The sequence below is a fragment of the Thermobia domestica genome, chromosome 2 (genome assembly GCF_964235325.1).
Source record: "Thermobia domestica chromosome 2, izTheDome1.hap1.1, whole genome shotgun sequence".
Lineage (NCBI taxonomy): Eukaryota > Metazoa > Arthropoda > Insecta > Zygentoma > Lepismatidae > Thermobia > Thermobia domestica.
In genome coordinates, this window is record NC_137455.1 from 78,496,309 (window position 1) to 78,515,406 (window position 19,098).

Below are 19,098 nucleotides of genomic sequence, written 5' to 3' on the forward strand. Positions count from 1 at the left end.
CCTCTGGGTTCCATAGGCCATTGAGTTAGTTAATATTGCCGCAAGATTTGGTCCGCGATTCTGAATAATTTGTTTTTCATAGTAGATTTGAATTTAACATTCAAATTAAGAACAGATTCATACCTTCATAATGTACTCAATACAGTATAATTTTTGGGTATGCATTACGAGTTCTGGAACACTCTGTGTCACTTGAAAACATTTTATTGATCAATGTGGTTTTCGTCTAGTTGCATTGAATTTCGGATGAGTGTTAGATGTGAGATTAAGCTATTGAAAGTTCCTGTTGCAATAAATTAGGAAAGTTTTTAATCGCGTGATATTATAATAATAAGATCACGCGATACTAAATGTAGTGGTTTAAATAAAGGAAGTCTTTGAAGGGAAAAAGGACGTTTTATTTTTTGTACAACTTAGCTTAAGCACGTCAATAGAATTTCCAATACACAGCAAAACAGTAATTTACTGAATAACGTATGTTCAATGAGAAAATATTGTTCTAGTTTTGCGAGGACGAGTACTGTTTTGTTGTTCATTTTCTGGAATTGTTGGTTGCATTACCTCTTGTGGTGCTTGAAGTTCATCTACTCGCGGGTAGGCATGTGCACGGCGAGTTTGCGAAGACCGTGTATGGAAACGTATGGTTGGGCTGTTACTCCGTTGGTGCAGAGCACGATATGCCTGTTGTCTCAGTGACGCAGCAAATCTTCTACCAGTAAATATGGGGAGTGGACGTCTATGGTATGTATCTGATGGGAACGAACCGCGTCCAATGGGTACCGCTAGCGTACTAAACCAAGGGATATGATGATCGTAACGCTGTGGATTTATGTCTCGTGGTTCATTCGGAGCCACATTTGAAGAAGGAATGTTGATCAAACGCTGCGCTGAAGATCGCAGGTGATTTGGTTGACTAGAAGGTTGTACTGAACCAAATAAATCAAAGGTATTTCTTCTTGTGGCCCATTGGGCACTATTAGCAGAATCATTCGAAAAATGATGCGAAGGAAATTCACTATTTGGAAAGAAACTCCTACTGTCTATTGATGACGATGGTGTGTCTTGATCGACGACTAGTCTATAATTTTGTGAAAAACTGTTGTTGTGCTCATTAGCAAAGATTGAAGAATTTCTTTGTGAACCATAAGGATTAGTTTGGTCCAGTTCTTGAGAACAACGAGTGCATAAATGAGGATCTTCATTGGCAGGTCGTGCTTTCTTTTTGCTGTTTTTTGGATGTGTAAGAACCAAGTATATGCCATCAACTTGCGTACCGGGAGGGGGTGATACAGTTGAAGATATGTTGTAAGGGATGTACAGTTGTTGAACTGGAGCTAATACGTTTGAAAATTCACCATTTTTTAGTGATTGTAAGTAATTGGGATTGAGGAATTGATATTGCGTATTGTGACTTGGAGGCGCTGAGTGTCTGTCATCAAAATCTTTGTCGTTGGAATGTCCATCATGAAACGGCGTATTTGATTGATTAAATATGTCATGGAAATTGTTAGTTGCAGTGCTTGCAGCTTGAAAAGTTATATCAGACGTTGTTTTGACTTGAAAGCCTGAAAAATTAGACGATACATTAATATTTTGTGAATTTGAAGACATATTCACCTTTCCTTCATCACAAATACCTGCAGCCGCTGCTTCAGTTTCTTTAGTAGAAGAATGAGAATTTGTTTTCTGCTTAGCTTTAGAAGAACGAACTTTTCTATCTTTGCGATGTTCTGCCTTCTGGTTCTCTGCATCAGTAGTTGTATCTGCAAAAGATTCAGTCTGTTTTGTAGGTTCATGCGAAGTTTTAGTAGATGTTGGCTCGTACGAGTAGATTTCTGTAGCATCATGTTTTGTTTTACTGTCAAAAGAATGCTCGTGGATCATTTTTATCTGTTTCTCTAATTCCGAAACACTTTCTACAGCTTCATTATGTGTTTCTGAATTTTGTAATGAACCATTTGCTAGTTGAGAGGTTCTGTTTTTATCCTTTACATAATTGTTACATATCTGCTTCACTGACTCACACATATTTTCAGAATTTATGTTGATGTGTTGAAGTGTATTACCTTCTGTAGCTGGTGCAATTGACTTCGAATTACTTGTTGCAGATACAAAAGCAGAAGAAGACATTCTTTTAATATTTAAAGGAAATGATAGGCAAGATTCTTCCTTTTCATTGGATGTAATCTCATAACCAAAAGTCTCCTTCAGCATCTTACCCGTAAGAACATGTAATAGTTTTGTCAAAAGAAATACTTTTAACTCAGATGGTGGTATTTTTGTATTTACTAGTTTTGCCTTTATTGTAAGATGAGTGTTTTTCTGTGTATGTTTTGATGCATCGTTAGTGTTTTCAGAGCTGCAATTCTTATCGTCAGTTTTAGTGGTGATGGCACTTGAATGGTGAGTAAACTTTTCAGGATCTTGGTCAGATGGATTAAATTTGTCATCAGAAATTACTTCACTCTCCTTGATTTTCATTATGGAAGTTTTTTCTACAGATTCTACTTCATATAAATCCCTTCGAATAGTCTTTAGTAGCTTATAATATTTAATCCTGGTATCGTTACATATTTCAGGGCTCAAAGATTCTTGATCCAGGGTAGCTGTATCTTTTTCATATTCTTTCCTTAATTCTTCCACATGATGTTGAAGTTTCTTGGAAAGAGTTTCACTTTGGTTGTGTGATTGTAAACCACTCATTGGCACAGATTTGGGTTCTAATTTGACTACATTATCCTCTAGAAGCTTCAAAAGGCAACCGATAACTGATAATTCAGTTTCCTGATTGTCTTTCTCATAGGTGTTTGATTGTGCCTCTTTCACTACATCCATCATATCACTTATTGACGTTATTTGTTGCTGCGAGGGAAAAAAATTCTTAAAATCGTTCGTTTTTAGAAGCTGCAATGTACGTTGTGCTGCCTCACTTAATTTCTTATCCAGTGACGGAGTTATGTGAACATTTTCTGATTCGACCCTTTCTTTTAACAATGGAGAAAATGTACTTGCCGTGATATCTAAGTTTTCTACAGTCATTCTTAAGACTTTTCGAACCATTAACATGTAATCTAACAACTGTATTAAGAATAATGTTGCATTTCTACCCGAGTCATTCGAATAACTGCCATCGGCAAATGATTTATCTTCTGCAGCTGCTGATGTTTGTAAGTGTTCTCGCAGAAGTTTTAACAAATCTCGTCCTTCGAATGTTGTACTTGAACTGTTTGTTGTCACACAATTGCTAGTAGTAGTTAAATTTTCATTGGTTTGATTTGTTTGAACCAAAGAACTCGATTGAAATGAATGTTCAGATACGTCCAGCAGAATACAACCTGTTGATGCAGTTGTCTGTTGTTCTTGCAACCCAGCTTCTGTCTGAGTTTCACTTTTTGTAGAAGTTATTGTTGTATTAATTTCTGATGTCATTTTTACACGTATAACTTCTTGGTTATACGAGACAATAGAAGGTTTAGATACAGCAAGAAGTGAAGAGCGTACTGGAATAATCTTATCCTCGCAAACCACCTCTTCTTTGTGAATAGTGCAAAAGCGACATATAGTTTGTGATGAAATTCTTTTATTACTACTAATTTTCTTCACGATAGTTTCGCTGCTTTTATTATCGTTTTCTAGAGTTTTGTTATCGAACTTCTTTGACACTATTTGACAAAGAGGCATAGACAGGACTGCTTTTTCGATCCTCAACTCAACACCTCCATCAGTATCCTGGTGATCGTAATAATATTTTCGTTCCTTGGGAAATCTAAAAAAACTTATGTACCTCTTGCAGCGCTTTCGTGGTCTCTTCTTTAAGATGGCCATCACATACACAGAACACTAAATGATGAAATAATAATAATGCTTCTTATTATTATTTTCTACGGTAGTTGCCTATTTACTTTGTACGTACATTAAACTTCAGAAATACATGTTAATGATTAGTTCCTCAATGGATCAATTTCCAGAGATTAAAATCTAATTGATTACCGCTATATACAGGGTGGGGCAAATAAAAGCACCCCGGACGACTGGATACGATTGCACGTGAATGTATGCATAGAACTATGCCAAGTGTATATTAAGCACATCATGGGTTCATATCTTAGTACGGGCTGTGTCAGTGTAAGCTGAGCAGTGCACAAGTGAAGATGGTATTCACAGTGCAGCAGAGGGTATTCATTGTGGAAAGTTACGTGAAAATAAATTCGTGGACAGAGTTGTTTGATCATGAATTTCATAATGTCAGGGTCCAGCAAAGAGTGCAATGCAACGATTAGTCAGAAAATGACGTCAGACAGTCTGTTTTGAACAAGGCAAAAAACATTCCGAAACTGGTCCGAACACTTGAAATTGTGGTCATTCAAGAGGTGAATGGTGGTCATTTTCAACAGCTGCTGTAAGCAGGTTAGCGAGCTATTTCCTTGCCTTTGCTGTGTTTCTTTGTACCGTGGAACTCTGTTCTCCGGGCCACTTTTATTTGCCCTACCCTATACATGCTTTATATGCTTTATTTTGACTTGTAGAATAGTGGTCTGTAATCCGGTGGCGCCAATTTTAGAACACCTGATATATACAGGTCATACACCCGATATATATATATATATATATATATATATATATATATATATATATATATATATATATATATATATATATATATATATATATATATATATGAAGGCTATCAAAAATAAGTTATTTTGACATCTATATAAACGTAAAATTTGGATAATATTTACACCTTATGCATTACCTTACGACTAATCTATTATTTGTATAATCTATGTCTGTTTGAGATTCTCTGCTATAGTGTGTGGTAGGCAATTCACTTGAATTATATATTTTTTCTGTTTATTTTGAGTAATGTTCGATCTAAGAAAATCACAAACTTCGCACCACGAAGAGCTTGAGAAACGCTGCTCTAATTAACGAATACAGTTATATGCAGTTATGTATGTCTTATAGACATGTAGGTATTCACATATAATTTTTGAGAAACGATATTGTACTCGGAGATGTAACCTTAGCTTATTATTTGAACAATCTTTAATGCATAGTTTGACTTGAATTTTTTTTTTCATGACTGTAAGCAAATGGTTTTCTATTTTCATTACAAATCGATGAGTTGTAATAAGTTATAGAAAGGAGAATTAGAAAAAAAAAGTCTATCCACAACAACCATTACTCTGAATCTAACGCTGTCCAAAGGAATACAGAAGCAAAATATACAGTTTCAAGAAGCTGAACTAAACGGAGAATCTTCACTCATTCCATACCAGGGGTGCACCCACAGGGCTATCCACCGGGTTCAGACCCCCCAAAAATTTCCTAACTCAACATACATTTGTACACTTTCTTAATAAAACTATACTCAAAAAACTACTTTCAAAAAACAGGGAAATGATTGATGTATCATGAAAATTAGATCCTACACTTCATCTGTTCTATTTCTCTTATAAAATCAATCTAGTACTATATTTTTTTTTTCTAAAAATATAGGTGGAAGTATTTTACAATTATTTATCGTTTTTTCGGGTGCAAAATGATAACCGTTGAATATTACATAGACGTATAGTGGCTTGTATATTAACCCATCCCAACAACAAAAAAAAAAAAAAAAAAAATCTGGGTGCGTGCCTACTACATACTGTAAGCAAGGAAAGAAAGTAAAACAAGATTATGCGTCATATACGATTATGACAGAAACTTACTGATTTCAACGCATCTCCTTCCGTAAGTGAATTTGCAGTGACCGAAGAAATGTTTTTTGGTGTGTCTGTATAATATGAAAATCACACATAACCTCACGCAGATTCGCTAAGACTTAAGATGTTTACTAAATAATTTCAGATTATTTTCTCTTTCAAGTATCTCGGATAGCTAAACAATATTACACCTATGTCCCAGTTTGGTTACACGGTCAAGAGTAGGCCTAAAACCAACTAAATTGGGATTAATTTTTTTTCAGTTAACCTAACTTCAATTCTTATTTCCAAACACGCTTATTTGTAAGAAGTTTGATTTACCGTAACTTCTTTATAAATTACTGTGTCTGTCCGTGCGTGTAAGTGCGTCCGTCCGGGAGACAAAATATATATATATATATATATATATATATATATATATATATATATATATATATATATATCTCAAGAACTGCTCAATGGTTCGCCATCAATTTTAGCTGGGGTGAAGAGAGTCGAAAAATTTAGGAATGCAGTTCATTGATTGCGATGATAAGTCCACCGTAAATGATAGAAATCAGCCATTTTCACTTTGTACTTTGATCACTATAGAGGAAAACAGTAATAGACAGCTAGAAGCGTTTTCCTACAATCGATTAAGAATCCCAAGAATACATTTAATCTATTAATCTGAACTCTCTATTAAAAGCAAAGTGACAGAAATCCACTATAACTTGCGGTTTCAATATTGATCTACATAGAGCAAAAAACAATAAGACATAACAAGAAGCAGTTGTATGTAATAATTCATCCTCTATTCAAACTGCTGCTACTACGTTGATCGCTACAAAGTTAAAACGGCACGATGTAGCGAGACGCTGTTATCTGCAATCAACTAAGTGTCCCAAAAATATATGAGGTAGGTGCAGGTAAATACGCCATGTTAAGGGTGTTTGATTTTGTGGCTTTAATTTTCATAAAAGACAAAATACAAGACATGTGAGTTGCAGAGTAGCCTTTCCCGCGTGTAGAAGAAAATGTAGCAATGATGCGGCTCACTTCTATTTTGTATCCAAGGTAAAAGAAAAAAGTCTCACAAAGTGGCGTATTTAATAACACATGCAGGTAATTACGCCAAATCTAGGATACTTCTACAAACCTGTAATAAATCTTGCAACTGCTTACATCGTTTGTGTTATACGAACTCAAATATTACTATACAAAATGGTTGAAGCAAAAAATAGAATAACCAAAGTGCAAGATGAAGATAAAATATAAAAACGATAATCTCCAAAGTTGAAATGAAGTTCCACACTGAAAAGTTTTTAGTCCATAAGAAGATAAACAAACAGTGTCACTGTACTGTGACTTTAAAAAAAAAAAAAAACTATACCGATATTACATGGAGCATGTGGGACAAATGAAAACATCTTTGTCTTCTGCAGTCAGTCCTGCACAAGCCTGGCGTATTTCGCTGCACTATCCTTGGTATTGATTCAGTAGCCATGGAATCACAAATATTGAAATTACACTTACAAAACAAAGTGTTCTTAGACGAACACGAAATAAGGCGTACATTGCTGTAAACAATCGGCAATGTTCTGAGATAACGGATTCTTACCTCTATTGAAATAATAACGTTCTTCCCGAAGCAAGCAACACTGCACGGCGTGGCGATCTCAGCGCTGTCTCCCGGGGTATTCGTCAAATCGGACTTGTTCAAAACCGTGCCATATTGGAGGCGCATTCTAGCGGATTTCGTCGGAAACATCCCAGCACTGAACACTTGACGTATTTAGTTGCACTGGCGTATATACCTGCAGTTACCTTATAGCTATTCTACCTCCACTCTAATTTCTGTACTAAAACCAGAAGTGGTAGAATACTTCAATTTTTAACATGAATTTAGAAAATATCACATTATACAAAGCAAACTCGTATAAACACTGGTGTATAAACATAGAGAAAATTGTCCCTATTATCCCTCTTAAGCCCCTGCTATTTCCGGGACTGTTAAAGCAAGAATTAATTAAATACCTGTTAAATTTACATTTTCTGTCGGTGAAATGATTGGAAGACTTACAGGAATTTGTGCACATTCATATTAAAGGTCGAAATATAGTATTCCATTATAATAACATAGTAAATGTGACACTTTGAATTTAGTTGCCGGGAAACAAATTAAAGCCTATTTATCTATAAATTGTCAATAATAATAATAATAAACCGCTGAATTGTCTTTTGTCATGTAAGAAATGTGTTTCACCTAGAACCTGGTATTGTTAAAACAGAATTATTTGAGAAATAACGTCTCTATAAAAGATTTGACTTAAAAATACAATAACAAGTCAGAAATCCTTGTATTTGAGGAATATTAATTTACGACATGTGAAAGTGAATGTCTGTGAATATCTGCATGTAAAATATTCGATAACGATCGATATTAGTGTCCATAGTTTTCGGGTCTTTGAGATGAATTGTAGCACTTCCGATGCAACTTTAAGTCAAAATTCATCCCCGATCAGATTGAGGGTGAAAGGGATGAAAAATAAAAATCTCCAAATTGACAGATTATTGACGTATTCATAGTGTTTGTTACCTAGAAATAGGGGTGCGCATGAGACGAGACGAGACAGAATTTACCTGACAGCTCTTCCAATAGAGAAATATACATGTTTCGAGTCGGGACATCACTTTTATAGCACATTTTCGAGACGAGACAGACTTAAATTTTGTCTCGTGCGCATCCCTACCTAGAAAACGGTTGGCTTGTTTGAAATAACTTTTAGATTAGGAATTAGATTTATGGACTTTTAACATATATGGCCATTGTAGCCCGTCGTATGAGGGATTACGTCTCTCGGCGATTACACTACACGGGAAATTGGGGAAGGAAGGAAGCGGCCAGGACTAATATTGTAGGTACCACTCCGGCATTTGCATGGTGTGAATGAGGAAAATCCAGGGAAAACCTTACTGAAGATGACTATCCTGAGAAAGCTAGTATAGTTTTTCGACTTAGTGTCGAAATTGCTTTTGGAACATAGGAAACCCACCTTAAAATGGATTTTATCATGTCACTTCCATTAAAGAGATTCTGGGGCCAAACTATGCCAAAAATAAAGTATCTTATGGATTTTTATCATTACACTTTCGTTGAAATGCATATAAAGATGATTCTTTTTTAAAAATCCTACTAGCTGAATCTGCGCTATCTACTCAGCGCATCGTTCTGTTATGACCATAGGGGGCGCGGTGGCTCAGTGGTAGAGCGTTCACCTCCGGTGCTTGGGGTCCCTGGTTCGATCCCAGCTCGCGCCATGTGGACTTTGTGGTGGACAAACACCGTGCTCGTGGGTTTTCGCGGGGTTCTCCCGTTTCCTCCCACTTTCTTCATTCCACCATTTCACTCATTTCTCATTATCACCGTCTCCTTTAGCCTAACCGGCATAACAGTGGGACGTTAAACTTAAAAATTTGTTATGACCATGAATCTCCTTCCCACTGTACTTGTGTCCCTACTCACACAGAAAAGGATAAGAGACTCACAAAGGAAGTGAATTGCTGTGCATAGATGTTGGAGTGAGTTTGTAGCAAATTTGTAGAAGTAACACGATTTCAAGTAGAAATATTTTTCTAATAAATCCATATTCGTCCAAGTACCCCCTCATTGCGTCTTTTGAAGCCTTTGAAGTTGCCAGCAATAGATTTTGCCATTCAGATTTAAGCAAAGCGCCTGCAATGTCCTCAACCCGCCATACGTAACTTTTCTACTGGTTGCCTAACACCGTAGTTTCAGTCTGCAACAATGTTAATCTTATGGGCTCAAAACGGCCTCTAAAATGTTGAATAGAACAATAACGACACGGTTTTTAGAAATTTGAATGAGAATTGGGCAATCTACACAAAATTTGGAATCAACCAGTGGAAACGGCACATTTCTAGCACTTGTGGTTTTCGTAATCTCATTATCGAAAGCATTGCGGACAAACATATAAACCTATAGACTAGCTGAACCTGCGCTCTCTGCAGTCAGAGCATCATTCCCATATGAGCATGAATCTCCTTGTCATTCCTTACAACATCTGTACATGTCCCTTTACAGACGAAAGTGATACACGTCTTGATAAAAAAAAAAAAATAAAATAAAAAAATAAATCTGCAAGGGATATTATAAAGGGGAGATTATTTCCATTATTTTTTCAATATCTCGCACCGTTTGCAAGATTGAGCCTACTTCCGGTTGGAGTTTCTAATTCATGTATGACCAGTGTTTTCTTTTTTCTTGCATGCAGTATGTAATAAGCAAATACATTACATAAATAATTAATTATAATGTCAGTGATATATGGTGTTCATTGGGCAAAACACTCCAAATAATAAAGATTCATCTTAAACTGGAAAAATGGTTATCCTTCGTTTCTCATTATCATTTGACCATGAAACAAACTCCTGAGCATTATACAACCCCTGTATACAACTATGTTGTGTTGGAATGCTTTACTTTTTTAAAAAAATTCAACCCTTCCAGTGTAACCCTAAAACGTGTAATAAAGAAACAACGGTCACGTATTTTAAATATTTGATTACAACTGGACAATCTACACAAAATTTGGAATTGACCAGCAAAAAGGACACGTTTCTAGCGCTTGTAGTTTTCGAGATCTTATTGTCGAAATTATTGGAGACAAACATATAAACTTTTTTTTGGATACAAACATATAAATCTAGCATTTTAATATATGGATTCTCCCCGTGCGAAAAACGGGCATTCAAGTTAGTTATCAACAAACCTGTAACTGGAATATACCTGCAACTGGAAAGTTGCGTTTCCTTTCTTTGCTTTTTAAAAAGTATATGATATTTTATTTTTATTGAGTTTTTCATCGACCTTGTTCACTTAGATATATTTTAATGCGTTAATATGTTGATTTTCTCAGTTCATTCACAATAGTAGAAACAAAATTATATGGTACATTTACCACTTTTATGTGCATCAAAGTTTGCGCTGCTCGCCTGTGTGCTAATGGTTAACATATGTGCCTTGGACAAGTATGGTTTGGTTCCGGTAGGAGCTTTTAAATTTTGGTGTTGATCCAACTCCGTGAGACAAGATGGACAGTTACTTGAGTTAGAGTTAGTAATCAACTGCGGTAAAACAGAAATACTAGATTTGGCACCTTATGCGCTGATCTTGAGTTGAGAACTCAATGTATGCAGTATGACTGACCATTACTGTTGTTAATGTATAGTAAAAACTGATGAAATCTCGTCTCGTCTCGATTCTCGTAGAATTGTTTTTTTGTCTCGTCTCGTTTCATAAATTTATGTAAAATATTGATGCCCTGATTTTTACTTTAATTTCATCTAAAAATTATCAGAATTATTCGGCATCACAAGAGGTCAACGAAGGTGATATAATATTTAAATCATATTTATTATTGTGATATATTGTATGATGACTTGTATATCTTTAAACGTTGATAAATGCTCTTCATTATGTTCGTACAATCTCTTTATCATGTTTCTCATCTCGCCTCGAATTTAAAAATATACTTCACATCTAGAACTCTCGTATCTTGTTCGAGATTAGATGCAAAGTTTCTTGACTTGTTGGCAACAGATGTAGGTCGAGAGGTGGAGTGATTAGCACTCTTGCCTCGCAGTTGGATTCGAATCCAGTGACTGGCTATGCTAATTGAAGTTTTCCCAGTTTTAGCAGGTGAATCGGATTAGAATGGATTTGAATTTATCGTCTTGTTTAGTATCGAGTCTATATGAGACGTAGACTTAAAATCCGAACCACATGAGTTCCCGCTGGGAATTGAATCCGAGTCTCCTGCGCCAAAAGTATGTTCCTTTACTATTTTGCGACGTAGTCACCATAAACCTCCAGATATTTCTGGTAGCGTGGCACAAGGTTTCGTATACCTTCTGTGTAAAAAATGCCGCCTGAGGGTGTAGCCAGTCTAGAACTAATGTCTTGAGTATTTCACCTTCGTTGAAACACTTCGATGCATTTTTTTTTTTTTAATTTTTTCATGTAAAGAAAAATAAAGAAATCACTAAGCGCAAGATTGGGGCTGTAAGGGACAAGATTGAATAATTCACATCGAAATCTTTGAATTGTATCAACAATAGGAGAGGCTGTTTGGGACGGGCGTTGTCTTGGATCAGAAGAATTCGAGAGCGTAGCATTCCTCACCGTCGATTTTGAATGGCACGTCACAGATTATTCAATATTTGTCAACACACATTTGATGTAATTGTTCGTTCTGGCTCCAAGAATTTCACAAGAATCACAACCTTTTGATCGCAAAACATGCTTGCTATGATTGTGTAAACTAATAGTGTTTGTTGGAATTTCTCGTTTTAGGAGAACCAAAGTGCCGACATTGCATTGAGTGTTGACGACTCCAGACTAGCGTACGATATCCAGGTTTCATATCCAGCTACTATGTAAGAAAAGAGTTCATTCCCATCCCTCCCCCAGCGGATCAAAATGTAACGTGAGCTGCCAATTTTCGCTCTTTATGAGCGTCTGTCAGCATTTTTGGCATCCACTTCGCACATAGTTTGTGATAATCCGACTTGTCACTCACAATTCGATGCACACTTTTCACAGTCACTTCTGGAAATTCTCTGTCCAGTTCAGTTATTGCGAAGCGGCTTTATCTTTGGCAGTTTTTTTTTTTCAAATTTTGCCAGAATAAATTATTTATTTATATACGAGGTGCAGTCAAAATGTTCTTGGAACTCTGTTGTAGTTCTTTATTACCACAATATAATTACGCATTTACTTAATCGCCTTCAGAGTTGGCACCTTCGGAACAAACACATACTTCTTCCAACGCTCCTGCGATTGGTTTCAACATCGACGAGAGCCTTCTTTTGGTTCCGAAGTTCAGGCGTCGCGTTGGTTTTGATCCCTTCTGCGTTTTAAAACGAAAAAGGCCCATTTTTAGATTTGGGAAAAGCCAAACATCCGATGATGCTAAACTGTTTTTAAGGCTATCAAAGTCTCTCAAAGATTTGGCCCCAATGTGCACACGATCGTGAATGATGTTTGCACGTTGCTCGATTTCTGAAATTTGATCAACTGATCATATTTGTTCACCACACACTCTTTCGTTCAGCTACATTACTCGTGCACTGCCTGTTATGATGTGTTCACACCAGACCCGTGTCCACAGGGGTTACCAGAGGCCACTCCCCCAAATTTTTCACAGTAGGCTTGCAATTGAACTATAATATGGTTGGATCATTCCCCCCCCCCTACATTTTTGGGTTGCTACAGGCCTCGTTCACATTTATAAAATTCATAATTAGGCAACCTAAAGAATGTACTGTACAAGATTTATTATGATTGCATCACAAATGCCAAAACTAGAACATTCCGTGAACTTTTTGATTGCACCTCGTATACTGGATATATACAGTATTAAGTAACAGGTTGCTGTTTGCGTGTTTTTTTTTTTTTTCTTAACGGTGATACACATACTCTTCACACACATATAATACTTGTTAAGGGGGGGCAATAGTAAATTCAACCTTTTTTGTAGGAGTTTAACAGGAGGCAATGGAGTAATTGGGAAGCTTCAAAGAAAATGTAGGGGTGAGGGGGAACATTGGTACGATTTTTACTTACCCGAGATGTTAGAACATATCGTCAGCTTGAGAAACATGATTTTTTTTCCTACTTAAACTGTGATTCTTTAGCTACATTTACAATGTAGAATATTGTTTCTACTAATGTCCTACCTGGAGTAAATCACATTTTACGAAAGGTCTGCAATCTGTACCAATCTACTTCATGAGGGGAAAGATTGGTACTGGCTTGGGTCAGATTGGTACGAGTAAAGTGAAATATTACACAGACTTTTTGATAATAGAGATAACGTAATCTTTTTGTTTTATTTTTCCATGAAATATTTTGAGATATAATATTTTATTAAACTTCCACAAACTCAAATATTTTGAAAATAGATTTAAAGACCTACGGCAGCAAAAATGAAAAATAAAAACATGTTTCATAAAAAGAATGTGAAGATTTGTCAGAATCTTTAGTAATTCAACAGATCTAGTTCAACCTGTTACAAAAAAAAAGAAGAAAAAAAAAGAAAAAGCAAAAAATAAGATAAAAAGTCCAATGCTTGCTTGTGTTCTCATCAAAATTTAAAAGTTCCGCAACTTATTTACAAAGATAAAAAACGTACTATAAATGAGGTTCTGTCTCTATAAGGAAAAATAGAAGTAAATAATCCAAGGGCTAACTACAGTTTTACAAAATTTTGAAATTTTTCATCTCTCAACTACCAACTGGAAAAGATTATACGTTTGGTTCGAGCGTACCCCTTGTCTCCAAAGGAGGCGGAGCTTTGTTACTATATAGGTAACCAACAAAGTTCTGTCGTTTTTCACTCACAACCTTCGAACACCGATATGCCACCTAAGATGTTCTTGGAAGATCAAAAATAGTCCCATCAGCATCGACGACCTTCTGCCAATGTTCTCTAAGGCCATAGATTCCATTGCGGTAAAACAGGTGATAATCGTATGTGCAATGTCGGGGGAGTATGGAGGATGGAGTAGTGTTTCCCATCTAAGGCATAGAATGATGCCTGGGTCATCCTAGCTACGTGAATCTTAGCGTTGTCCTGTAACAAGAAGACCCCTTTGCGATTCAAAAGTGCTGGCTCCATAGTTTTTTTAGTTGTTCTTGAATATAAACCAACTGCTGACAGTCCACAGTTGCATTGGTGCTCTGACAAGTTGGTAGCAGTTCCTGATGCAGGATGCCACGAGCATTCCACCAAACACATAGGAGAACCTTCTTCTGGTGCAATGCTGGTTTCGGCTGTTTTTGAACCGGTTCATGGATGCTAACCTGTGATGACGACGCCGTGAAGCTTCATACAGGACCCACTTCTCATCATATGTCAACACCCTGTCCAGAAATGGCTCCTTCCTCAGATAAGATAGCAAAGAAACACAGGTATCTGCTTGCGTTGCTTTCTGGCTCGGATACAATCATGTGGTACCCATCGACCCAACTTGTAGTGCTTCCCAAGTTCATGGAGGTGCTGCCGAACGGTTTCTTCATTCACACTGAATTGTAGTCTCAATTCCTCGCATGTCTGGCTACTGTTCGCCTTAATTGATGCATGAAGATCTTTATTTTGTACACGTGTTGGTCTTCCGGCACGTGGTGCGTCTTCGAGTGTTTCGTCACCGTCTTTAAACTTGTTAAACCGCCAGTGCACTGTTCGCGTAGTCACCACCCTCACCAAAGGCCTGGCAAAGTGACAGATCTTTCTTGGTTACCTTTATAATATTAAAGTTTCAAGAACTTTGCAGAATAACTTTCAAATAGGTTGCTGAAAATCGAATAAATATGACGCTTATTATATGCTGGCTTTTAGCGTCCATGTACAAATGTATATTTGAAGTTAATTTTGTTAGACATGTGCCTATTAAAATCACTCGCATGTTATGACCTGGGGGACGAATTTTCACGTTTTTGCTATCATGACTTCTAAATGTTTAAACAATTTTCCCTTTGAAAGTTGTGTACCTATCAGCTATACCTATAGTTCCGGAAAGTCGGAAATATAACACAAGGAAAGTTTTCCATATTATTTTGGTTAATTTATCTTAATGCTTTGATTACGGAAATCAAGTGATCACACAAGAGATAGCCTATATTATTAGTAACTTTTTATACTTGATGTTAATCACAATGAAAACTGTGAAATGCACAAGTAGTACCCTTATAATTACAAATGGAAGAGATAGATTAGTACAGAGCAGTAGGGGCACATTGGTCCGTACCAATCTACTCCACATTCATGTGTACTAATGTTCCCCAACCGAACTTCAGGATCATTAATTCCTATAACTGAAAAATTAGTCCACGCAGGGCAATTGAACATAAATGAAATTATTTGTAAAGAATTACACTTTCATGCAACATACGTAAGTTTTCAAAAATTCAGTGCTTATTACAAGTATAAGCTTACAAAGACATAAGTGAAAACTTACTTTTGCTCTAAGAAATCAAGTTTTTTTTTTTTTTTTTTCTTCACAGAGAAAAGAACGCTGCGTTCATCCATCAACTGTGCCTCATGATGTTCGTTTGTCACCAATGTTGCCAACACCAAACTATTGTCCATTTACCTCTTCACAGTGGAAAAATATCTATCTCGTACATATGTGCCCCTTGTACCAATGTCCCCCTCTCCCCTATACTATATTGCATCAAAACCAAATAATTTTAATTAATGTCACCAAGAAAAACATTTTCTTATCACATTTAAATAAAAAAAAAATAGGTTTTGGGGAAACAGCCCCTTTTACTATAAAGGTAACCAAGAAAGTTCTATAACTTTTTGTGGAGATCTGTTAAAATTCGCCCTCTTTCCATGAGTTGAATGCGAATGGAGATAAGGCGAAGGTCAGTTATTGATGTGGGTATATCCAACATACTACCTGGTTGTTTCAGTTCAGTTACACCGTGAACTTGTGTATCGACAGAGTGAACATAGGACCTCCACAGAGCGTCATAAGGAAGTGTATGCTGTACGAGTTCAAACTAGGATCAAATGCCGCTGTAGCGGGACGGAACATATGCCAGGCCTTTGGTGAGGGTGTCGTGATTACGCGGACAGTGCAGCGGTGGTTTAACAAGTTTAAGGACGGTAACGAACATTCGAAGATACACCACGTGCCAGAAGAGCAACACACGTACAAAATGAAAATCTTCAGGTAGCAATTAACGCGAACAGTGGCGAGAATGTGAGGAAATGGAGCTACAATTCAGTGTGGGTGGAGAAACCTTTCGGCAGTACCTCCCTCAACTTGGGAAGCACTACAAGTTGGGTCGATGGGTCCCACATTATTTGACTCCGGGCCAGAAAGCAACCTGTGTTTCGTTGCTGTCCCGTCTGAGGAAGGAGTCATTTCTGGACAGAGTGTTCACATGTGATGAGAAGCGGGTTCTGTACGAATCTCCACGACGCCGTCATCATTGGTTAGCATCCCATGAACCGGTTCCAAAGCCGCCGAAACCAGAACTGCATCAGAAGGTCTTCCTGTGTGTTTGCTGGACTGCTCGCGGCATAATGCATCGGGAATTGTTACCAGCTGGTCAGAGCATCAATGCAAATGTGTACTGTCAGTAGTTGAGCCGTGTCCAAGAAAAAATCTAAACTCTGGAGGCAGCACTTTTGAATCGCAAAGGGGTCCTCTTCTTACAGGACAATGCTAATATATATGTAAACTTGCAATATGGGTTGGATTTTACCCCTTTGTACCCCTTTATTCTTGATGGTTTGCAATCCCAAGCAAATTGAAAGTTATTTGTTAGGCTGAAAGAAGACATATACCAAGTTTCATTATAAGCAGATAAGTTCTGCTCATTATCGTGGAACAGATGGACGAATAGATATAATAAATGGGGATCAAGTCAAGTAGTAGAAGGTCGCTTCAATAAACACAGCGAATATTCGGAAAAAAATTTCTTACCAATCTCTGGTTAATATAAAATATAGGTGATTTTTATGAAACACCGCATTTCTTTGACATTTTTGAATTACCAGTTAGTAGGGTTGAAATTGGTCAAAGAAAGGAAGTGAATTCGTATTTCATTTTTTTAAAATTCCAAACTATTCTATGCATAAGTATTGGACGTCTTATAGAAATACTTTGGCCATTCGTTTATCCGTCTGTCGACAGATATGAGAGTAAAAATAGTAAGAGATATCAAGATGCGGTTTTCTGCAAGCGATTCAGCGTCTCGAGGATAGGTTTCATCTCCTTCGTTAACTCTCTATTCAAATGAAAGTGATTCAAACTAGTCATTTTCCATTTCAACATTTATCACCCTAAAACGAAAATGATAATATATAGCGAGAATATGTTATTTATTTGTTTACTAGCAGCGTTCACCCCGCTTCGCTGCGGTCACCCCGGAACGCAATAAACTTTGTTACTTAGATAATTTTTACTTTTTCGCTTTCAAGTGATATGATAAAAACCATAGAAGATTGCAGTAAATCTTAACATTATATCGCCTGTCATTTATGTTAACCCGCCCCGCTTCGCTGCGGTCATCCCGGTGCTGGCATATTGTAAAAGTGTCTGTAAAAATAAGCAAATCAATTAAAAAATTTTAAACAGAAGATTCAAGCTATTTTCCGCTGTATATCGCCTGTCATTTATGTTAACCCGCCGAGTGACACGGTCATGCGGGTTGCATATAAATACGTTTATTTTTACCTATGATGAACTAATAACAAAGGATTTGTACGTTATGGACACTTGAATGGTCAATTATCTCAAGACACTGGTAATTAAAAATTAAAGTGATATGATAAAAACCATCTAGGGTCCAAATCCTAATAACCCCCCAAAAATGAAAGAAATTGGTTCAGCCGTATTAGCGTGATGAGCGGACAAATTTTTGTACGTTCTCTTTTATATATATAGATTTTTGCTAACAATTCAGCATCTCAAGGCAACATACCATGACTATGCCGAACACATTATCAAAACCGGAAGTGGTTGAAATTTACTACTATTTCCGGTTTCAATACTGATTTCCATAAAACAAAAACAGTAAGAGATATCGAGATGTAGATTTTTTTTTTTTTTTTTTTTTTTTTTTTTTTTTTTTTTTTTGCAGTTCATTGAGCTTTCCAAGAATAAGTTCCTCCTTCTCCATTAACCCTCTTTTCACACCGAAAGTAGTTAAAAGTAACCAGTTCCGGTTTCAACATTTATCATTATAAAACAAAAATGGAAATATTTAGGGATAAGCGGTTTCTTGCAATTGATTCAGGGTGTCAAAAGAACTCACCATCACAACCCCGCAACATTGTACCAAAATCGGAAGTGGTTGTAATTTACTACTACTTCCGGTTTCAATATTGATTTCTGTAGAGCAAAAACAGTCAGAGATATCAAGATGCAGTTTTTTGCTATCAATAAATCTTCACAAAAGCACGGTCTATCTCATTCCTTAATCATCTGTTTAAACCGATTTTTGAGGTGAAAATTAGCAAAAGGTAATGTGAAAAAAAAAACTAGCTTTAAAAATATCGTTCGCTTCTACTGATAACACGTGACTAATTATCTCAAGATTGATAAACAAGACAAATGTAAAAAAAAAAAAAAAAGTAGTGAAAGCTTGCTTCAACCATTCGACTTACGAAAGTGCATTTGTATAGATGTGGCTCTTATGCTTATGTGTCTCTTTCTATGTAACTTAAGTTTCTGATTGTCGTGAAACGTGAGGTGTGCTTTCTTTAAGGCTAACCAATCACACAAATTGCTTGGTGTTGAAATTGGTGAAAAAGAAGGGATGAATTCACCACAATTTGGAACATGCTTCACTCACATCGACTATACACGA

General features: G+C 36.6%; 2 protein-coding genes across 6 annotated transcripts in view; one reads left to right on the top strand and one right to left on the bottom strand.

The window, feature by feature from the left end:
• The window catches only part of LOC145673108 (mannosylglucosyl-3-phosphoglycerate phosphatase), a 304,267-nt gene that overhangs the window by 31,480 nt on the left and 253,689 nt on the right, over window positions 1-19,098 (top strand). The window lies entirely within an intron of this gene.
• Window positions 377-7,860, bottom strand: LOC145673074 (uncharacterized). 2 transcript variants are annotated; one of them, XM_081742434.1, is made up of 2 exons: window positions 7,771-7,860; window positions 377-3,840 (listed from the first exon to the last, which is right to left on the bottom strand). In XM_081742434.1, exon 2 carries the CDS (start codon window positions 3,823-3,825, stop codon window positions 481-483), a length of 3,345 nt encoding a protein of 1,114 aa, XP_081598560.1. In that variant the 5' UTR covers window positions 3,826-3,840; window positions 7,771-7,860; the 3' UTR covers window positions 377-480. The 2 variants fall into 2 exon arrangements, with proteins under 2 accessions (XP_081598560.1, XP_081598554.1); XM_081742428.1 differs by having other exon boundaries at window positions 7,725-7,859.

Bases quoted from the DNA above. Each gene is read 5' to 3' on its own strand.
- LOC145673074 (XM_081742434.1), bottom strand. From the start codon at position 3,825: ATGGCCATCTTAAAGAAGAGACCACGAAAGCGCTGCAAGAGGTACATA.